Source organism: Littorina saxatilis, linkage group LG9 (assembly GCF_037325665.1).
Source record: "Littorina saxatilis isolate snail1 linkage group LG9, US_GU_Lsax_2.0, whole genome shotgun sequence".
Lineage (NCBI taxonomy): Eukaryota > Metazoa > Mollusca > Gastropoda > Littorinimorpha > Littorinidae > Littorina > Littorina saxatilis.
The window spans coordinates 34,354,083-34,377,852 of record NC_090253.1 but is presented as its reverse complement, the minus strand read 5'-3'; the positions used below and the strand labels follow the sequence as shown (position 1 = coordinate 34,377,852).

Sequence of the window (23,770 nt, the reverse complement as noted above, 5' to 3'; positions counted from 1 at the left end):
TAAATTTGTTGAGAAAGTTGTTGACCTCCATGATATTTTAAGGTCACTACTGTGATAAAACCAGTGACTATTAATAGTCACTAGTGCTTTTTTTTGGAAACTTGTGAAGAAGTCAAGCTGATACGATACATCTCGATCACTTCCTCCTTCCTGCTTCCCTCTCGATCTGCTCTTCTACTGTAAGGGAGAGTTGATCAACCGATTGCTCTTCTTGTTGAAAGTCTGTTTTGTCTTATTTTAACTATAATCGATATGTTTTTCCTTTGTTCATTTTCAGGAAAAAGCAAGGCAGATGAAATGGAAGATGATTTGGAAAAAGTTCTCTTGCATATTCTACTTCCTTCTGCTCCAGTAGACAAAAAAAGCACAGCTGTACAGTATCTGCTTGAGATGACTGGTACAGATGATGGATGCTGTTTTATCAAAGAGAAAGGCAAACTTTTAGAGGCTGTCCTTAAACTACTGTTTGATGATAATGCTGCTGTGAGAGAAAATGCCAGGAAGTGTACCCTCAACCTAACAGCCAATGAAAAGGTTGTACTGTCTCTTCTTGGCCTGGAGAGTGTTATGAAAGAGGTGACAGTACAGCTGCTGCAGCAGTGCCTGGACCCACAGCAAAAAGATAACATGGTGTTTTGTATTTTGAACAATATGACCCGTGAGCCAGATGGTGCTGTCTTTGTGGCCAGCATAGTACTGGAAACACCATCAGTAGGATTGCCTTGCTTTGTCAATCTCCTGTGCATCCTACATACGAACAAGGCCAAAACACTCTGTGTTGCTTCGATGCTGCTCATGAACTTGACACAAGTACCAAATGTACGTCATAAACTCATGACAGCCCCTTCCTACCTGCTCCTGCATCTCCTACCAATCATCTCATTTTCTTCAGCCTTGGGGTCTTGCAGAGGCATTGTTGGCACAGTGAAGAATTGCTGCTTTGAATATGGTAAACAAACATGGTTTTTTTTAAACATGTGGCTTTGAGTTTTAGGTAAAGCAAGGGTGTGTGAATCAGAGTTACACTTATAGTGATATTTGACTTACATGAGTAATCAGTGAGTCACAATAGTGTTTAGGATGTATTTGCATAACAATTCTGTGAACAAAAATATGTGATCACTGAGATGTTCATGAAAATAGAGCTTTGATACTTAATACAGATAAGTTAGAACAGTGTTCTGCCTTTGTTGCTTTGGCTGATGTAAGTTTGTGATGCCATTAGATTTCTATGTATGTCGTGTCCAATTCGCTGAATTGGCAACATTTTTGTCAACTTCACGGAATCGGCTAAACGTTGCCAGTTTTGAAAATCAGCAGCAATTTGCCGAATATGCATAATGGTTTTTGAAACCTGACCATTACGCAAAATCAGCAACTTATTTCGCGGAATCACCAATAGCGAATTTCAGTGTGTGTGTGTTCGCTGCTGATATTGAGAGGTTATGCTAATGTTTTCTCAGCAAAACTTTCACACACACACACACACACATGCAAGTGCACACACTAACAAGTCGCGTAAGGCGAAAATACAATATTTAGTCAAGTAGCTGTCGAACTCACAGAATGAAACTGAACGCAACGCAACGCAGCAAGACCGTATACTCGTAGCATCGTCACTCCACCGCCCGTGGCAAAGGCAGTGCACGTGGAATTGACAAGAAGAGCGGGGTATTCGTTGCGCTGAGAAGGATAGCACGCTTTCTGTACCTCTCTTCGTTTTAACTTTCTGAGCGTGTTTTTAATCCAAACATATCATATCTATATATTTTTTGAAATCAGGAACCGACAAGGAATAAGATGAAAGTGTTTTTAAATTGATTTCGAAAAAAAAATTTTCATAATAATTTTTATATATTTAATTTTCAGAGCTTGTTTTTAATCCGAATATAACATATTTATATGTTTTTGGAATCAGCAAATGATGGAGAATAAGATAAACGTAAATTTGGATCGTGTTATAAATTTTTATTTTTTTTTACAATTTTCAGATTTTTAATGACCAAAGTCATTAATTAATTTTTAAGCCACCAAGCTGAAATGCAATACCGAACCCCGGGCTTCGTCGAAGAGTACTTGACCAAAATTTCAACCAATTTGGTTGAAAAATGAGGGCGTGACAGTGCCGCCTCAACTTTCACGAAAAGCCGGATATGACGTCATCAAAGACATTTATCAAAAAAATGAAAAAAACGTTCGAGGATTTCATACCCAGGAACTCTCATGTCAAATTTCATAAAGATCGGTCCAGTAGTTTAGTCTGAATTACTCTACACACACACGCACACACACACACACGCACGCACGCACGCACATACACCACGACCCTCGTTTCGATTCCCCCTCGATGTTAAAATATTTAGTCAAAACTTGACTAAATATAAAAAATACACATACCTACACACACACACCTACACACACGCAAACACATACACGCACAGCTACACACACACACAAATTATTTGTCCATTAAAATAGGAAAACTTAAATTTTAAAAACAGATTGAAAATGTGTGTTGCATTTTTTTCATTTCCTGAATCCTAAAATGTTTAGATGTGTTATGTCTCGATTTTTATTCAGCTCAAAACAACAAAACTTTGTTTTATGCAAATTGGGTCCCCTGTGTATGTGATATATGCCGAGACAGCGCTATCTCGGTCGAAGGGTTTTTCGATCAGCCAGGACTCAGTCTTGGAGAAGACGTTTTAGTTCAGTTTTGATTATTATGCAGACCAATAGACTAAATGCATTGATATCGCTCTCACTCAAAGTCAATAAGAAGCAACCATTTGTTTTTGAAAAGTAACCTGTTTTGTGTGTGACTTTTATGTTCAATACTTGTGTTTTTGTAACCCCCCGCGGGTTAGGGGGAAGAATTTACCCGATGCTCCCCAGCATGTCGTAGTAGGCAACTAACGGATTCTGTTTCTCCTTTTATCCTTGTTGGGTGTTTCTTGTATAGAATGTGGCCAGTGTTTGTAAGGATTTTAGTCAAGCAGTATGTAAGAGGTTTTAAGTCCTTTGTACTGGAAACTTGCATTCTCCCGGTAAGGTCATATATTGTACTACGTTGCAGGCCCCTGGAGCAATTTTTTGATTGGTGCTTTTGTGAACAAGAAACAATTAACAAGTGGCTCTATCCCATCCCCCCCCCCCCCCCCCCCCCCCTTTCCCCGTCACGATATAACCTTGAACGGTTGAAAACGACGTTAAACACCAAATAAAGAAAGAAAGTGTTTTTGTAAAACTCTATTGTTCACCAACATAAGGATAGTGGATGCCCATTGTCATGTTAAGAAAAAGCTGTATAACTCGTACTACCCCCCGCGGGTTAGGGGGAGTCCCATATTGGTTGGGACTAGAAAGAATTTACCCGATGCTACCCAGCATGTCGTAAGAGGCGACTAACGGTTCTGTTTCTTCTCTTCTTTTGTCTTATTTCTGCCTTACCAGTCCTTTCACCTATATTTCCTTCCAAGAAAACTCTCCCTACTATTCCCTGCAGTTTTCCAATTCTTTTCTTGTTGTCTTATTTCTACCTGACTGGATCCATCACCTTTATTTCACTTACCAAAAGTCTTCTTTTCCACATCCTTATTTCTCTGCACCCCGCATGTCGTATGAGGCGACTAACGGATTCTGTTTCTCCTTTAACCCTTGTTAAGTGGTTCTTGTATAGAATATAGTCAATGTTTGTAAAGATTTTAGTCAAGCAGTATGTAAGAAATGTTTAGTCCTTTGTACTGGAAACTTGCATTCTCCCAGTAAGGTCATAAATTGTACTACGTTGCAAGCCCCTGGAACAATTTTTTGATTAGTGCTTTTGTGAACAAGAAACACTTAACAAGTGGCTCTATCCCATCTGCCCCCTTTCCCCTATCCCATCTCCCCCCTTTCCCTCGTCGCGATATAACCTTCGTGGTTGAAAACGACGTTAAACACCAAATAAAGAAAGAAAGAAATAACTCGTACTATGTAACCATCGCGATATAACCTTCGTGGTTGAAAACGACGTTAAACACCAAATAAAGAAAGAAACGTACTATGTAAGTGCACAATAAAGTTACATCACGGTAACGTGTATAATGGGCGCTTGTATTCCAACTCACAACAGAGCAAGAAGTCACTTGACAGTCCTGCACTTATTATGAAATTAAACTAGGCTTACGGTAGGAAGGTGAAGTTTAATTGTAATTATCAGGAGCCTAATGACAGGAGCGGAGAAGTTACGTGAGTATCGCGCGCGCGAAAGTCAGAGACTGACGCCAATTTTTAGAGCAGTGAGAGTCCACTAGACCTACTTTAAAGGGAGGGTCAATCTAATGAATCATCATGAACTACTGACTAGGGGACTTCGTCCGTTTCTACCGCTGTTGCCCCACCAGAGACTAGTTCTCTTGTGGCAACTTTGTTGAGCTCTTTGATTCCAGAGATTCGCAGCCTGGTGCACTCTGAATTTTAGAGGGAGAGGGTGTCTTCACCGAGCAGCTCCCCCCTTCCCCCCTCTGTTGGGGACAAGAGCTCACTCGCCTCGTTGAGGGTGTCTGCAGCCACCACCACCGGTGCTTCTTCTGCTGATCCTCTCCGCACTGCTGGTTCCTCTGACCTGCCTTATAGTACACGTGGTACGCCTAGGCAATCTCTTTCGGGAGAAAGGTCTCTCCCTGGCTGGCCTCTACCGTCTCTCACCCAAGGGGGGAGTTCGGATATGCATGTCTCTTCGGGGACTCGGCCAGTGCAAGGTCACGTCTTGTAAGGTTTGTCTGTACCTCCCGCTGGAGTTCGTCCAGGTGACTCAGCGGTCTCGGTGCAAAGTCGGCAGCCACACCAGTCTTTGACTACCGTGGCTTCTGCGCTTTCGCTGGAGTTCATTCAGGTGACTCGGTGGTGTTGGACCTCGGACTGGTCTATGGGCATCCCGGCTTCTGGCCGCAGTCCATGCAGCCGTTGCACCAGCCTTCGGCTACCGCGACTGCTGCACTTCCGGCTCCGGCCGGAGGTACTGTTCCTCTCACTGTTGCAGGGGTGCACCTTAACTTTTTTTGCTACCCCCAAAATCCCAACCGGCCCACAACCGGCCGGGATTTCTTACAACCGCCCCAGCGGCTCGTCGCGTGCTAACCACATACACAAAAGACGTACATTCATACTTATTATGCATACATGTGGATTTGCACTACTAATAACTACCACAAACACACACAAAACTTGATGACTAAAATGCTATATTTTAATATAATGATAATTAACCTTTTTAATAAAGAATTTAAGATAAAAGCCGCCACAAAGAAACAAGAAATCAAAACAACATTCACACCCTGTCACACAATCACACACTAAACCTCACTAAAAGTTACCCCCTTTATGTACCCCCTACCACACAATTTACAAAGTAATTTACTATGGAACTTTACTTACCACATAAACACACACTTTAAACAAAAGAGTAAATCAGCAAATTTTTTAAATTTAAATTAGTTTTTTTGTTGTGTAAAACCAAGTATAAAAAGCTGACTACAATTTTTTTTCTAAGTTGCTTTCTTGTTTTGTTTCTTTTTGTTTATGTGTGTGTTATTAATATTACTGTTAGATCAAGCAGAAGTATAAAAGTTGCATACCATCCAAATTTACCACAGCTTAAGTCATAAATAATCAAAAGCATTATATTTCATTTCTATACTGTTCAAAAAAAGAAACGCATAGTTGCTACTTGCCAAATTTGTTTTATTTTTCGAAAAAATTAACAGAAAATCCAATATTTAGATTATTTGTTTGAAATTTGGTATGGACACAGTTGAATGCACACACAGTTCATTTGCATCTTCAAATCAATCAGTCAATCAATACGATTGGGTGCCGAGGCTGTCAAGTCAGTAGGGGGTGTGACTGCCTTGAGCAGCAACAACTGCCCGGCACCTTCTGGGCATGGACTGGATCAGATGCCGGATATCTTGCTGTGGGATGGTGTCCCACTCCTCCTGAAGTGCCTGCAATAGATCGCGGTGATTTGCCGGCGCTTCTTCTCGCCTGCGCACACGTCTGTCCAATTCATCCCAGAGGTGTTCTATCGGGTTCATGTCTGGCGACATGGATGGCCAGGGAAGCACCTGGACATGGTGGTCGGTGAGGAACTGGGTGGTGAGTCGTGCTGTGTGCGGGCGAGCGTTGTCCTGCTGGAATATGGCATCCTGGTCAGCCAGAAGAGGAAGGGCGTGTGGGCGCAGAATTTCCTCCACGTATCGCTGGGCAGTTATGCGCCCTTGGACGTGCACCAGGGTGCTCCTTCCAGCGGTATTGATCGCCCCCCACACCATGACGCCTCCACCACCATGAACGGGTGCCTCATCCACACAGTTGGGCGCGTAACGTTCGTTTACTCTCCGGTAGACCCTCCTCCGACCATCATGTCGCTGGAGCAGGAAGTAGGACTCGTCACTGAACCACACGTGTCTCCAGTGATTCCGGACGGTCCAGCGAAGGTGCTGGTTGCCCCACTGCACTCGGTTCTGGCGATGGCGGCGGGTGAGGACAGCTCCTCTGTGAGGTCTGCGAGCTCTCAAACCAGCTTCATGCAGGCGGTTCCGCACGGTCTGGTCCGATAATCGGTGTGGCCCGGGGAGAGCCTGGACAGAAGATGAGGCCGACAGGAAACGATTCCGGAGGTGGCGGAGCCGTATGAAGCGGTCGTGAGCAGCAGTTGTCGCCCTTGGTCTTCCCGCTCGTGGCAAGTCAGCAACGGAGCCAGTGGCTTGAAACCTGACCCACAGTCTACTGATGGTGCTCTGGGACACGTGGAAGTGCCTGGCGATTGCACTTTGACTTTGGCCTGCTTGTAAACGACCCAATGCAATTTGGCGGTCTTCTCTGCTCAATCGGGCCATCTTTCGTCGCTGAATTGTCGTCTGATTTCTTTGTGGCGAACAATCCGCTTTTATGGGTTTTGGAAGACATGGTGAGAGCTCAATATTCCCCGAGTTTCACGAGATTACACTGAAGCATGACGAGTGGTCATGCCAAATGAGCAATTTTGACATTGTAGCCACTGATAACGCATGCGTCACGTGCAGAGCTCACTTGTGGCAATGGACGAAAGGTCGACGACCAGATAAACATTTTCTGCAGTTTGGTGGATATCCTTGTAGCCATATAACTAAATTAACCAAATATTACAAGCTATGCGTTTCTTTTTTTGAACAGTATATTTCCTAATGAAAACAAACAGATGTTCAGATTTCCTGATCCTACAATTGTTTACAGGTGATTTTTATGCTTTTGATTCAGAAGAGTTGCAGAGTTGCACCCCTTATCCTATTGTTGAAGGTCTGTCTTTTCTTCTTTATCACATATACTGGATCGGTTTGTTTTTTTACTTCCTAACTTGAAGGGAAATAATTGACAGCAGTAGTACTGTCACTACTTGTACTAAGTTGGTCAGCAAAGCTGGTGTTAACATATTTTAGAAAACGGTCTTAATGAGTATCCCTGCAGTCAATGACCTATACATTTCCCAGAAACTGGATCAGTGGTACATAGCAGGCACATCAAAGGAAAAATACAGAGGGGGAATATGTTTGCTCTGGATGGGCGGTCGGATCAAAGGCAGATGCATAGTAAAAGCTGGTTGACCTTGAGACCTGGGTCAATGACCGGTACTTGCAATCTGAACACAGCTGCCTGTCCAGACACTGACCTTCTTACCCGGGGTCAATGACCGAGTTTTTATCTGAGAGGAAAGTCTCCGAAGGATTGGTCAGCGCAGGATAAGATAAGAGAGGGGGTGAAGTGAATAGGCAAAGAGGGGGGAGGGAGGGGGGGTGGTGGTAGCTATTTTGACTGCTGATGCAATCGCCAGCGGCTCATGGCACTGGAGGGGTGACCACACGGTCAAGTGAGGCGGAGGGGGGTAGCTGTCTAGCCTCTGTGTCTGGCCTTGATTGGTGGTAGTCCTGAGTCCTCAAAGTGGGGGGGGATGAGTGGGCAGTAGAGAAGTGACAGATTTTGAGATCGCCCGCGAGAGATATTTGTTCGCCGGCCGTTCCGATTAACTACGTTGCCTAACGACTGTGTGCTTCAGCGAAATTTGAACCCGTCCGGCGGGCGATTTCAGAGGAATTTTGAACCCGCCCCACGCGATTTGAACCCGCCGGGGGCGATTGGGCGACTGCCAATATTCAGCCCTGCTGTTGGTTACTCAGGTGCCACGGAGAGTTTGGAACAACGACTGGCCTACGGGCATCACGGCTTTCGGCCGCAGTCTGTGCCACAGTCACACCAGCCTTTGGCTTCGGTGACTAGCGCACTCCCGGTTCCGGTTGCTCGACCGGGACTTGACTCTGCTGCTTATCACCTTCCTCTGCCTAGGCATGAGGTGATGCAGGACGACTTCCGGCAGGTTGGCTTCCCAGTTCCGTCGCGATATAACCTTCGTGGTTGAAAACGACGTTAAACACCAAATAAAGAAAAGAAAGAAAGAAAAGCTTCCCGGTTTCCGGCTATGCCGACCAGCCTTTTGCCTCAGGCAACTGTGACTATGGTCTTTGCCCATCTGTCTCGGCTTCTGACACTCAGTCACTAGCTGGTGATCAGGCGCGTTCTGGGTTATCGTCCAAGCTTAAGGTTGCCCTCGAGCTTGCAGCGGAAGTAACGGCCAGATATTTCCCTGAGGGAGCCTCGTCTTTGGATGCTTCCACAGCGGTTGCTCCTTCGGCGATGGACGACTTCCGGGCTAAAAAGGAGGATGAATCCTACTTCCAGTTCAAGGAGTCACCCTCAGTTGCCTACCACCTGGCTCAGGTGTTGGCTAAGCCTGCGCCTGCCGGCAGCTGCCTACCCAATACTCCGGTTCCGCTCTTGTTGGCTCGTGGCCAAGCCCTGGTTAGCTTCTCCTGCACAGGCTGTTACTTTTACACCTATAGTGCATAAGAAGTTCGTTCTACCCAAAGTTTCTCGCAACTTTATCTCTTCCTTCGCACTACCCAGGGCTCCCCTGCTGGTGCCACAGGAGCTCCAGCCTCTCTTAACCAAGCAGGTTAGAAAGAACATGGGAGTTTCTTACCCTGACGCCGTCCTCTCCTCCTTTGAGGAGCTTGGTCACCAGTCTCTGGAATTGAACTCTATTGCCGAGACAATCATCAGGGCCCTTTGTAGGACCTTGACAGATTCACTCGATCCTTTCATTTTGAGCAAAGAACAAGACCCGGATGATGTCATTACAGCAGTCCCTGCAATGTACGGCCCCCGGCGTGAGCGGACACCTGACATGTACGGACACATTTGCTCAGCACGGAGTGTTTTCCTTCTATATTTGCCCCACCCCCCCCTTAAACGGATACCTGCAAAACGTGGACGGGGACACTCATTTTCGGTCCCAACAGCAGGTCATACCTCCAATGTACGGACAGACCATCGTCAAATTTTCACCACAACAAAATTGATAACAGAGCACTCCGGCTCTTGGTACAAAGATCACAGCCGCAATGGCGTGATGACAGTCACTGATAACTTGAGTGCACGTGTACCCATCAGGAGGGGGGGTAGTTTTGGTCAGGAGTGGAGTACATGCGAAGATGCCAACATGAAACTGCACTGTGCTCTTTATTCTTGTCTGTTGGACGTAAACAACAGAAACTACAGTCGATGAAGGTCCTGAGCAAAAGAGAGTGAAAAACCGGCCACAGTTCTCAGCATCGTGTGTCTGTGTGTAACCTCTTTCATTGACAAGATACTCTTGTTTCCCCTCAGCCTTGACCAGTGAGTTGGTTGCCTAATCTGTGAACCCTTCAGTTGTCTTGCTTTGTCAAAAGTTACCACACAGTCAACTGGTTTTGCTCTGAGTGAACAGTGCAGCTGGCCTCTCTGGCCACAGCCCAAAACAGTACATGGCTGGAGGGAGTGAGAGAGAGGGAGGGGGGGTGGAGAGGTAGCTGGCTAAACTCTGTGGGGTGTCCGGTGTCACTGCATGTCAGCAGGAAGAGCATTGGAGAGAAATAGAGAGGTGTACTCTTCCACACAATTTCCAAGCATCAGTTGTCACGGCTTGGGGTAGGCCGCAGTGAGGGAGAGTGGGAGCTGTGTTATGTACAGTGTATTTCCAACTGAAGAGTGAAAAGTCACTGCCATGCCACATGATCGGCATGCAGTCAATAAAGCCAGACAAGAAGAAAATAAATTACATGATTATGACATGCAGCTCTATCTGCTGCTATTTATTCAAACTGGTTTTCAAGCTTATTCTTCCAAAGCATCTGCACACGCTCCTCTGTGCTGTGTTTGTGTGGTTGCTTTCGTATGTCAGTGCATGGTGAGTGTGTTCACTGCCTTGAGGATTTATTTTATCTCTTCTTTTCAACACTTTTCATACAAATCATTTTTACAGAACGTTTAAAGAAGTATTAGGAGTTTATTGTTATTATTTAGTAGCCACAAGAAGTGATTAGCATAGACTTTCTTTCTTTCTTTATTTGGTGTTTAACGTCGTTTTCAACTGTTCAAGGTTATATCGCGACGGGTAGCATAGACTCAATCCTGTTGTTTGTGTGTCTCTGTGTGAGTGTATGGGGGAGGGGGTGGTGTGGTCACCCCTCCCGTGACCGGACACCTGCAATGTACGGACAGTTTTGCTATGGCCCAAGGGTGTCCGTTCATGAGAGGGACTGCTGTACTCTCCCCCCGCGGGTTAGGGGGAAGAATTTACCCGATGCTCCCCAGCATGTCATAAGAGGCGACTAACGGATTCTGTTTCTCCTTTTACCCTTGTTAAGTGTTTCTTGTTTTGAATATCTATCTATATATATATATATATACGACTTGTGTGTGTGTGTGTGTCCGCGATGCACGGCCAAAGTTCTCGATGGATCTCTTTCAAATTTGGTGGCCATATTCAGGTACACCCTGGACACAACCTGCTCGATGAGATATTTCAACACGTGCTCTCAGCGCGCAGCGCTGAACCGATTTTTGTTTTTCTCTGGATCCATTCCCAGTAACTCTTCCTTATCTTCTCCAGTGTTTTCAGCGTTTATCTCCCTTCCTTCGTGTGGCGTCAATCCATATTCCCGTTTCTATTTTTAGGTCACTGTCGACAACGCTCAATCCATATTGTATACTATTTTTAGAAGGTCACTGTCCCGGCAAAGCCGGGTATTACTCTTCTCCAGTGTTTTGCGCGTTTATCTCCCTTCCTTTGTGCAGTGCGCCGGCTTTGCCGGCGTACACCCGGCAAAGCCGGGTCCCCGGCGCAGCCGGGTATTTGGCTGAACTTCTTCCCGGCGAAGCCGTACCCGGCGAAGCGGGTATTCATCTAGTAGTCAATGTTTGTAAAGATTTTAGTCAAGCAGTATGTAAGAAATGTTAAGTCCTTTGTACTGGAAACTTGCATTCTCCCAGTAAGGTCATATATTGTACTACGTTGCAAGCCCCTGGAGCAATTTTTTGATTAGTGCTTTTGTGAACAAGAAACAATTAACAAGTGGCTCTATCCCATCTCCCCCCTTTCCCCGTCGCGATATAACCTTGAACGGTTGAAAAAGATGTTAAACACCAAATAAAGAAAGAAAGAAAGTCATTACTCTGCTTTCGACCTTGGTCAAGGTCAATGCTGAGCAGATGAGGCTCTCTCCTCTCCTCTACGCTCACTCTGTCAGGAGCAGGAAGGACTTGTTTTTGGCAATCTCGCAGTTCACTGAGGATACGACTCTGTCGACCCTCAGGGCTTCCCCTTTCGTTGAGGGCTCCCTCTTCGGCCAAGTAGCACTTGACGCTAGGAGGAAGGAGATTCAGGAGAATCGGGATCAGCAGTTCTCTAACTTCTCACTGCAAAGTTTGAAGCAGAGCAAACCTCCCCAGTCTTAGCCTCCTCAGGCCTCTGGCCCGAACAAGCAGCCCGCCCAAAAACGTTCTCTTACTCCCTCGAGGGACTCTAACAAGAGATCCTCCTCTGGTAGGGGCTGGGGGAACTTCCGCAAGTCTCACCCCCAATGAAGCACCCCCGATCCCACCAACCCCCGCCCCCCGCCCACTCCTTTCGTTGTGGCGGGGGGCCCCTCCCGGGCACTATCGCATTGGCTGGACTCTATACACAACCAGTGGATAGTGGGAGTGGTGAGATCGTGGGTTCCGTCTGCTCTGGCAGGATGCCAAAGCACCCTTAACCAGGCGGGCGCCGCGTTTCAGGCCTCCCTTTACGCAGGAAGTGAGATCAGTCCTGCAGACAGAGATCTCCGCTCTTGTGCAGAAGGGAGCTGTGGAGGAAGTTGCCGACCACAGTTCGCTGGGGTTTTACGGTCGGCTTTTTGCCGTCCCCAAAGCCTCGGGAGCCTGGCGTCCGGTCCTGGACCTATCATACCTCAACACTTTTTTGAGGGTGATCAGGTTCAAGATGGAGACTCCAGCCTCGGTCAGAGATGCTCTCCGCCCAGGAGACTGGGTGACCTTTGTAGACCTTACGGATGCATATTTTCACATCATTCTTTCTTTCTTTATTTGGTGTTTAACGTCGTTTTCAACCACGAAGGTTATATCGCGACGATTTTCACATCATGATGCATCCCGCCGACAGGAAGTGGCTTCACTTCCGTTGGGGCAACAAGGTCTACCAGTTTTGAGCCCTCCCCTTTGGGCTGTCCCTGTCACCATGGATTTTTACCATGTTGGTCAGACAGTTTTCGCACTGGTGAGGTCTCAGGGCATCAGACTGCGAGTCTATCTCGACGACTGGCTCATTCTGAACCAGAGCGAGACAGCTTGCTCGCAGCATACCCTGACCGTCCTTTGAGAAGCCCATTCCCTGGGTTTCTCGATCAACGAGTCAAAGTCAGAGCTCACGCCATCCCAAGTGTTCACATACTTGGGCATAACATTCAATACGATCAGCTGGAAGGTTCCTCCCTCTCAGAAGAGAGTGGACAAGCTTCAAGCTCTGGTCCGCTCCACTTTGACTCTCCGGCGGGCCCCCATCAGGACTCTCGCCTCCCTTCTTGGGCAGATGGAGTCCATGGTGCCGCTCCAGCTAGCTCTGAAACCTCTTGTGGACTCTCCCAGTCCAGACTGGAATGCCCTCATGCCTCTCCAGGACTGGTTTTAATCCATGACGCTTCAGTGGTTGGAATCAGACAGGATTTGCCAGGGCGTTCTCATAGCGTTGCCTCCCCCCGACATAGACCTCTTCACAGACGCGTCTCTGTCGAGATGGGGTGCCCACACTGCCCACCTCCGGCCTGTGGGCACCACACCAAAAGCTCTGGCACATAAACCTGCTAGAGCTGGAGGCAGTGGCTCTGGCTCTCGTGGAGTTTCTCCCGTTCCTTCAGGCCAAGCACGTCCGTCTGTTCACAGACAATACGACAGTGGCAGCCTATGTGAACAAACAGGGTGGCTCCCGGTCACCCTCGCTTTCGAACAGGACCTGCGAAATCTTGACCTGGTGTCATCAACACCAGATCATGCTCACCGCAAGGTACCTGCCAGGGAGTCTCAACCGCGTCCTGTGGTCCCTAGTCCAGAAGCCACAGGTAGATCTCTTTGCAACAAGATTCTCAAAGAGACTACCCATCTACGTCTCGCCCTTTCCAGACCCGGAAGCTTGGCAGACAAATGCTCTGGACATTCCCTGGACGGGTCTGGAAGCCTACGCCTTTCCCCCCTTCCCGTTACTTGGCCGAGTGATAAGGAAGGCGAACCTAGAAAGGCCGTCTCTGCTTCTCGTTGCCCGCTCTGGCCATCTCAGCCTTGGTTTCCGGACCTGCTGAGACTGGCTCACGGCCTGCCCATTCCTCTGTCTCTCGTATGAGGAGATGTGGTGCAGCCCAGGACCGGCATCCCGCACGACGAGCCCCAGTCACTCAGCCTTCACGTGTGGAGGTTGTTCGGTCAGCATTGAGGCGCTCTGGTGCGTCTGACCTTACACTTGACCTTGTACAACGGGCCCACAGAGCATCCACCTCTTCTGTGTATGTGTCTCATTGGACAGCCTGGTCCAAGTGGTGTCTCGATCACAGGTTAAGTGCGATCTCGCCACGGTCTATCCACGTAGCCAATCACCTCTCTTTTTTTGTCCTCTCAGGGCGCTTCGGCTTCTTCCCTCAGAGTTAGGCGGTCCGCTATTGCCTCTACTTTGAGGCAAATAGGCCGGTCCATAGACGTAAACGGCGTCATCTCGGGTGTCATTATCGGGATCAGCTGCCCTTAAGGAAGTCAGGTCCCGCACACCTGTCCCTAAATGGGATCTCTTTGTGGTTCTGGAATACTTGCGTTCAGCAGATTTTGAACCACTTCAGGCTGCGAGCCTCCCCAGTCTAACGCGCAAGGCTCTTTTCCTCCTGTAATTAGCAACAGCACGCAGAGGCAGTGAAATGCATGCCCTTTCCGGATGCCCGGAGGACATTACACACGAGTCAAATGGCTCAGTCTCTCTCCGTTTTCGTCCTGATTTTCTAGCAAAAAAGCAGAGACCGGATCAGCCTTTGCTGGTTGTTAAAATCAAGCCTCTCAGCCGTATCTTAGCGCCAGGAGATCCTGATTTAGTTAATTGCCCGGTCCGAGCCCTTGACTGGTTTAATTTAAATATGTGTAATGTTAAACTTGTGGGGTCCTGATTTGGCCTACACTACTCAAAAGAATTCAAGGGTCACTCAGTTGGTCATTCCCCATTCAAAGCAATTAAGACAAACAACAGAAAACATATATCAGAAGTTTAATTTATTCACTTGTTGTTCGATCGGTTACAATTTCATTAACCAACACGAATTATTCATCGAGAAAATTTCATTTGAATGGACATACCCCCATTTTCAAAATTCAGAACAGAGAGCAATTGGAATCACAAGAGTCAATAACGAGTGTGACCTCCATTGGCATTGATGCAGTCGAGGCAACGCTGACGCATGGACCTGACCAATGTCTGAAGAGTGTTCTGAGGGATCGCCTGCCACTCCTGCTGCAGAGTGTGGAACAGGACGTTGAGGTTTGGTGGAGGAGAATGATTCGCTCGAATCAGTCGCCCCAGGACATCCCAAATGTGCTCGATTGGGTTCAGATCGGGCGAACGGGAGGGCCAGTCCATCCTGATAACTTGCTGCTGCTGCAGAAAGTTATTGACGACCCGAGCTCCATGTGCAGGCGCGTTGTCGTCTTGCAGTGTGGCACCTGGTCCGATGGCCTGAAGGACTGGTGTGGCTATGGGACGCAGAATGTCATCCCTGTACGCGATGCCAGTCAGGTTGCCTTGGACACGGTGTAGGGGTGTCCTGTGGTGAAGACTGAATCCACCCCACACCATCAGGGAGCCGCCACCATGTCTGTTGTGCTCCAGAACGGTAGCGTTGCTGAAGCGCTCTCTAGGACGTCTCCAGACGCGAATTCGGCCGTCGTTGAAGGACAGCGTGTAGCGAGACTCGTCGGAGAAGAGCTCCCTGGACCACTGCTGCCTTGTCCAGGCCAGATGACGCCGGGTCCAGGCCAGACGAGCTGCACGATGAGCCCTAGTGAGTGGAGGTCGTACCGCTCGCCGCCTTGATCGCATGTTCACCTCGTGCAGACGGTTGCGAACAGTTTGGTCACTGACCAGGATGTTGGTGGCTGTTCGCACTTGCCCCCTGAGCGTGTTTGCAGTGGCGGTTCTGTTACGCAGGGCTGACACGATGACGTAGTGGTCTTCTCTCCATGTCGTCATTCGTGTGCGCGCAGCCCCCCTTGGTTCTTGCACACTTCCGGTGTTGTTGAAGCTTCTTCTTCTTTTCGATCGCCGATCACACTTGGAGTCCAGATCTTGAGATATAATTAGTGGTCCTCTGCAGCGCAGCCACTGGCCCGTACAGCTTGTTGTGCAGGGACTCCGGCAATGGCCAGATTTCCTCTCTCAGCACCTGGTGGTTCCTACAGTCTCGTCCTTTCTCGTCCCCTGGCTCCACAAGACAAGATGAAGGGACCTCCAGTAGCTGAGGGTGGACTCCTTTGTGGCGCGGAGCCCGGCGCTGCACCTGCCTGGTGGATCCTCACAGGGCGAGCACCATTACTGTCAATTCTGTCTCCAAGTGTCATAATGTTGTGGTTTGTTGGAGTGCGCCGTGCGGCCCAACACATACGTCTTCAGCACTCGAGGTTTCTGTCAGGGTTACCTCACCCTTAGCTCATGGCCCAAGGACCTGCCCTGTGAGCACAAGGTTGGTCCATATTAGTCTGGCCTCTACCTTTCGACCTGTCCAGCTTGGGAAGCCCTTCCAGGAGTTTACACTCCCGCTGGCATAGCTCTTAGGGTCACCGAGACACGCAAACCACCACACCACGTTAAGGAATGGACCATGTGGTGGGTGTTGTTGAAGCGATCTCTCAGCCTCTGTATGACAGAATGTGTCACTTGCAGTCGCCTGGAGCCAGGCCACGGCCATCCCTCTGGCAGCATCACTCAGTCGGCGTCTTGGGGGCATGGTTAAAAATGCTGAAGAAACGTGGCCTTAAATACCCGTTGGTCTGAAAAACTGGTTGACGTCTGCTCACAAAAGCTACGGCTTTCACGTGCATTGCAGTTTTCAGTCTGCGCAGGTGTGCTGCGTCAGCTAGACGCGTTTGAAAAGTTGGCATTTTCACGTAAATTTTGCGTTTCTTTTGTGGCCCCGTGTAGCACTTTGAATAAACGCTCATCTGAACCCTTTTCAGAAACACGTTGTCTTGAACATTGCGTAACACTGTTTGTTGCTTATTTGGCAAAAAAACACATTTTGTTCAGTCTGCACTTTATTTTTCAAACCATGTCAAAAATGACACTGGCCCTTGAATTCTTTTGAGTAGTGTATATGGTCCACTGGACCCAAAAAGCAACAAAAATCAAATCAAATCAAACCTGGCACAGCATTTCGTAAGAGGCGACTAACGGATTCTGTTTCTCTTTTTACCCTTGTTAAGTGTTTCTTGTATAGAATATAGTCAATTTTTGTAAAGATTTTAGTCAAGCAGTATGTAAGAAATGTTAAGTCCTTTGTACTGGAAACTTGCATTCCCCTGGTAAGGTAATACATTGTACTACGTTGCAAGCCCCAAGAGCAAATTTTTGATTAGTGCTTTTGTGAACAAGAAACAATTGACAAGTGGCTCTATCCCATCTCCCCCCTTTCCCCGTCGCGATATAACCTTCATGGTTGAAAACGACGTTAAACACCAAATAAAGAAAGAAAGAAAGAAAGAAACCTGGCACGCACGCAGCCAGTAAAGTCCGCTAAACAAAAACTCTTATTCATCTCTTTGAACACCAAAAGAGAAAAAGACATTTCAAAATTGACACGGTGGGTTTCCTCACTCATAAAGCAGTCCTACGAGTGGAGTCGCAACAAAAAAGGGGGGGGGGGGGGGGGCAGCCTGTCCTTCCTCTCGATACCGCTCGAGTTCATGTGTCCAGGTTTTGCTTATTGAAATTGGCTTCATTTAAATATGTGTAATGTTTAACTTGTGGGGTCCTGATTTGGACCCAAAAAGCAACAAAAATCGAATCATGTGTCCAGGGCTTGGGCTTTATCATTGGCAGTCCTTTGCTCTGGAAGACTTGATGATGTGCTGGGCACAGCTTACTGGAAATCGGGTGATGTTTTCTTAAATTACTGCCTGAGAGACATCGCCGGTGTCAGGCAGGACGGCTCCCGTTCTCTTCCTGCCATGGTGGCAGTGGGACAGGTCCTTTCCAGATCATAATAGTAAGCTGGATTCCCCACCACCTTGTTGAAGCTATCTGCTTATATGTGATTCGGAGTAAGAATATGTAATTTAATCGAAAATTTTAATAATAAATTTTCATTTGATTAATATACTTACCCGAATTACATAGTTAATTCCCTCCCACCAACCCCGTTTTATAGTTTCTATATATTCTATAAAGTCGTATGACTAGACCACGTGCTGTCCAGCGGCAGTGATGTCACACCCACCATAGGGGAGATAACCCCCATGGACTAGCGCACTGAGGCAGCACTTTTTTGTGGGGTTGCTTCCCTTAAAGTTTGACGGGAAGAGCGTATTTCAGACCTGTAGCATCTCAGACTGTGTCAATGCTTATATGTGATTCGGATAAGTATATTAATCAAATGAAAATTTATTATAAAAATTTTCGAATATATTACACATGTACTGTAAAATCCCTAGCATAACCCCCCCCCCCCCCCCCCCCCCCCCCCCCCTCCCCCCCCTCCGCACATATTTCGGGTAAAAGTAGGGGGTGGGCGTTTGCTAGGTATACACCCCTTTGCAAGATAAAGTGTCATCCCATTTTCAAGAGAAAAAAAAGTTTTACAACCATGTGATTTATGCAATTTTAATAAAAAAATAAACACACCGTTTGTTTACGCAAATAAAGATCAACGTTATGTGAAAGAAAAAATAAGAACACAAGTGACCTTGATTTTTCTCATTCTCAGAATAACGTCAGCACAAACACAGTTTCTTCTCTTGTTTGGAGACCCTCTTCCAAGTATTCCATCACAACTTGTTCAACTTCTTCATTTTTCCTTTTCTTTCCCGTATTGCTGTTCTAATATGTTTCTGTGTTCCCTCCACTCTCTCATTCTTATTTCTGTCAAAAGAAAACTCGCGGGCACATCCCGAAACATTGCCTGCAGCTTCGTTTTCAAGATATCTCAGGGCTTTCAGTTTGTATGTCACTGTATATTATTTGTGCTTCGGCATGGCTGAACATAGGCTTAACAAGTCGCGTAAGGCGAAATTACAACTTTTAGTCAAGCTGTCGAATTAACAGAATGAAACTGAACTCACTGCATTTTTACAGCAAGAGCGTATACTCGTAGCATCGTCAGTCCACCGCTCGATGCACAGGCAGTGAAATTGACAAGAAGAGCGGGGTAGTAGTTGCGCTGAGAAGGATAGCACGCTTTTCTTTATCTCTATTCTTTTTAATTTTCTGAGCGTGTTTTTAATCCAAACATATCACATCTATATGTTTTTGGAATCAGGAACCCACAAGGAATAAGATAAAATTGTTTTTAAATCGATTTCGGAAATTTTATTTTGATAATAATTTTTATATTTTTAATTTTCAGAGCTTGTTTTTAATCCGAATATAACATATTTATATGTTTTTGGAATCAGAAAATGATGAAGAATAAGATAAACGTAAATTTGGATCGTTTTAAAATATTTTTTTTTTTACAATTTTCAGATTTTTAATGACCAAAGTCATTAATTAATTTTTAAGCCACCAAGCTGAAATGCAATACCAAAGTCCGGCCTTCGTCGAAGATTGCTGGGCCAAAATTTCAATCAATTTGATTGAAAAATGAGGGTGTGACAGTGCCACCTCAACTTTTACAAAAAGCCGGATATGACGTCATCCAAGGTATTTATCGAAAAAAAGAAAAAAACGTCCGGGGATATCATTCCCAGGAACTCTCATGTCAAATTTCATAAAGATCGGTCCAGTAGTTTGGTCTGAATCGCTCTACACACACACACAGACAGACACACACACACACACACACACACACACACATACACCACGACCCTCGTCTCGATTCCCCCCTCTACGTTAAAACATTTAGTCAAAACTTGACTAAATGTAAAAAGGAAGTGCTTGTCAACGAGAGAAGTGTTAAACACTCAATAAAAGACGTCACTGAACGACGTCACTGAAAGACATGACGTAATTGTATCCCCTCCTCCCCCCCCCCCCCCCCCCCCCCCCCAACAAAAAAAGGCAAACCATTGAACAGTGTGCACAAATCGTAGATAATGGAGGCTTAAATTTAAAAAACAAAAAACCGGGGTGGGCGTTTGCTAGGTAGTGACCCCTCTGCACAACATTTGGCCGAAAGTAGGAGGTGGGCGTTTGCTAGGGATTTTACGGTAATAATCTCCCCAATCCCACCAAAAACAAAAGAGAAGTCAAGCAGTACTGTCCATGTTGGATGCTTTTCAGATTTTCATGAATGGCTGCTGAGTGAAGCAGTGGACTTGCTGCCCCGCTTACTGATGCCTCTAGCTGGACCAGACGAGTTTGATGAGGATGACATGGAGCGACTGCCACCAGACCTGCAGTACTTGCCTGACACCAAGCAACGTGAGGCTGACCCAGAAATGCGAGGCATATTGATCCAGGCAGTCCACAAGGTATGTTGGGCCATGATCTCATTGGTATTTGAAACAAACCATGGGATCTTGATTTTTTTCTGTTATGAGGCAAGGAACATTTCACAGCAGGGTCGTGTTCAATTCATAAAAACTTAACGTTAAAGTTATCTCGGGTGTTTTTGAAGCTAGTGCTTTGAAACTTTGCACACTTCAAGAGTTTTATAATCTGCCAAATTGACCTCAGTTTGGTTGACCCTTGTCAAATTTTGGGGTCATGTTCATAAAACCTTTTAGTTGAGGTTTTCTCGGATATTTTGGGAGCAAAAGCCTGAAAATTTCCCACAGTTGTAGGTGTTGATAATCAGCAGACATGACCATAATTTAGCTTGTTTTTTCAAATTTCAGAGTCACAGCATGAAAATGTTTGCTGTAGAAGATTTTCATTCTTGAAAATATCCACTGAGCTACCAAGCCATACAAGTTGTGAGCTCATCAAGCTATGATGTCATTGTCTGATTTGGTCACAGCTGAGTCTTGGCTAGAGTATTGGTGATGATGTTGTGATGTCACTTCTTTGCCACTACTAAAGCAAACGTGTGCAAGATGTAGAGGTTACATGCCGAGTCTCAGTGATTATTAAAAATAATGGTCGAAGTTAGCGGATCATGAAAAATGCGAGCTTCAGCGAGCTTTTTCATGACCGCGAACTGAGACCATTATTTTTGATAATCACTGAGACGAGGTATGTAACCTCTTTATTCCTCCTTTCTTCAGTTATTCAAAGAAAAGAGGAATTTTTGTGCGAAAGTTTGATCGAATCATATTCACCCAACCAGTCTACCTGCGCAGGCGATCGATTAATGCGCGGTTGTATAGTTCCGTGCAAATCATTCAATTTTGTTAACACTTCTTGTCAGTTTCCATGTTTTGAACTAAAATCAAGTACACAGTTATGTTGTCATTCTGCTGTGGCGGTAAAGGCAGATAGTGTGTGTTCTGTTCATGTTTTGGTATCGCTCAGGAAATGTTCTTTCCTCGAATGTGACTAGGAGACTAAGTTTTGCACCCGTGTTCCAACGTTAAAAACTGTATGAAGTTCAGTTTTCTGGGGCAAAATAGTGTATGAAACCGCTGCATGTTCTTTACGTTGATTAAATGTTTGCAATTGATTGCGTGTGATCTGTTTATAAAATGAAATATTGTTGAAAACTGACCGTCGGATTGCAGTCTTGTCGGTGCAGCCGAAATCTGGAAGGGGAACTACTCGTGTCGCTGGACAAAGTATGAGAGTTACTTTTCCTTGGAATCTTGCTAGCGATAAACGATTGTGCACGGCAGATCTGAATTCAGAAAACAACCAAACTCATGGATTTTATATGGAGATTCATGTGTTCAAGTCTGTAGTTGCTGGTTTAAATACGGTATGGTTGTATTGTTTGCTCCAGAAATGTATATTTTGTACATTAGAGTGTTCTGAACTTTTGAGTCGCAAAAAGTAGATCCACAATGTGTACAGTCTCTACCCATGAGCTATCGAGGATTCAGGCCCGTTGTTGGGTAAGTGATTTTGGTTGTTGGGTAAGTTACCGAAAAATAACTAGCCCTACAAGTTTACAGAGAGAAAGAAGCAGAGGGGGGGATAAGTAGAAGTTACATGCAGAGTCCATAGGTGTCAACCTATCATTGGTGTTGCCCTTATATGAGGCCTTCCAAAACCGTATTAGACAGCTCAAGACCTTATAAAATTGTATTGTGCCCACGTGTTGAAAAATGGCTCTTCAGGTCGTAAAATCCAGAGGCACGCACTTTCACATGTTTCCTGCATGGGACACAAAACGAGTAGTCTGGGCCTTCTGATGAAGATTTAATCCATCCAGCGTATGCACCGTTGTTAAAAATTGGGCTCTCCCACTCTTTAAGATGTCGTCCGGATCCACTTTGCGATGTAGTTTTCAGCTTTTTAGCTGGAGGATAACTTTGCGATGCCATGCTTGTTGATCGACGCTTGATAGAATGTACCGGAAACCGGAAGTGATTTATAGGAAGTCAAGTGGAAAAAGAGTCTGAGTATGCGCAATGACAACGTTTGAGAGTCGTCTGCATGAAAGCGTCGATCGTTGTCTCTCAATCTCCATTGTTATCATTCATTTTAACTTTGCTGTAATTTTTTCTTTTCGCCGTATATTCTTCTTTTGCCCGTATAGATTTTCCTATACACCGTATTGGGTAAAAAATGCATTTTTCCCGTACAGCAATACGGCCAAACCGTATAGGTTGACACCTATGCGAGTCTCAGTGATTATTAAAAATAATGGTCGAAGTTAGCAGATCATGAAAAATGCGAGCTTCAGCGAGCTTTTTCATGACCGCGAACTGAGACCATTATTTTTAATAATCACTGAGACGAGGTGTGTAACCTCTTTCCTTTCTTCAGTTATTCAAAGAAAAGAGGAGTTTTTTTGCGAAAGTTTGATCGAATCCACTTCAGTCAACCTGCGCAAGCGATCGATTAATGCGCGGTTATATATACTGTGCAAAAAAAGTATCGCATAGGTGAATAGTTCTAAGTTCCAGACAAACATTCTGATTGGAACGCCTCGAAACTAGCTTTTGCAGTTCAGTTGAACCCGATAGTCAATTGAGTGAGCAAAATTCACCGCGCACATGCAAGATGTGCATTTTGAGGCCAAAACGCCCATTTTGTTGTTTTGTGCTCTTGTACCGCACGTTTTTTGGAGATTTCACTCGAAATTTCGTGTAAGGTTAGCTGAGCTCATGTGCCAACTTGGGCAATAAAAAGCAAAGCAATTCTGACTGATGCGGCCATTCCCTGAGGAAATGAAAAATGTCACAACTCAACGCTTCAGTACGAGAGAACGCCCTTGGCCGCCTTCAAGCAGGCCAGAGCCGGTTGCCAGAGCCCTGTGGGTGTCCCAGAGCACCATCTCTCGCCTCTGGCACCGTTTTCAACAAACTGGGTCGTCAGCTCCCGCGCCAAGGTCAGGACGACCTAGAGTGACGACACAGGCACAAGAGCGCTACATCCGGGTCACCCATCTCAGGCATCGGTTGAGTCAGCCTCGGTGACCGCTAGGGCACTGTCTGGTGGCCGCCGCATCTCCGTACAGACAGTCCAGAACCGCCTGCATACAACTGGTCTACACGCTTACAGGCCACTCCGGGGCAACGTCCTGACTTGCAGCCATTGTCAGGCCAGGATGCAGTGGGCGAACCAGCACCTCCAGTGGACCCTTGCCAACAACTGGCACAACGTTGTCTTCAGCGATGAGTCTTATTTCCTCCTGCAACATAACGACAGCAGGAGGAGGGTGTACAGGAGGCAAGGAGAGCGCTACCACCAGCAGTGCGTAGATGAGGCGCCTCCTCATGGTGGTGGGGGCGTGATGGTGTGGGGGGCCATCACTAACACTCGCAGGAGCCAGCTTGTGGAAGTTCCAGGCCGCCTGAACGCCCAGCACTACGTGCAGGACATTCTGCAGCCACACTCCCTGCCCCTCCTGGCCGCGCCACGGGCTCAGTTCTAGCATGATAACGCCAGACCCCACACCGCCAGACTCACCACAAACTTCCTGGCCGCCAACAACGTGAACACTCTGCCCTGGTCCTCTCTCTCCCCAGATTTGAACCCAATTGAACACGCATGGGATGAACTGGGAAGAAGGCTCAATGCGAGAGTTAACGCCCCTCC

At 46.4% G+C, this 23,770-nt stretch overlaps 1 protein-coding gene across 3 annotated transcripts in view; it reads left to right on the top strand.

Moving 5' to 3' along the window:
• The window catches only part of LOC138977060 (protein HGH1 homolog), a 68,231-nt gene that overhangs the window by 11,984 nt on the left and 32,477 nt on the right, over positions 1-23,770 (top strand). For all 3 annotated transcript variants that reach the window (XM_070349975.1, XM_070349974.1, XM_070349973.1), the window contains exons 2-3: positions 278-949; positions 19,910-20,100. In XM_070349975.1, the coding sequence (XP_070206076.1) occupies positions 298-949; positions 19,910-20,100 (843 nt within the window). In that variant the 5' untranslated portion in view covers positions 278-297. The remainder of the gene's footprint in view (positions 1-277; positions 950-19,909; positions 20,101-23,770) is intronic.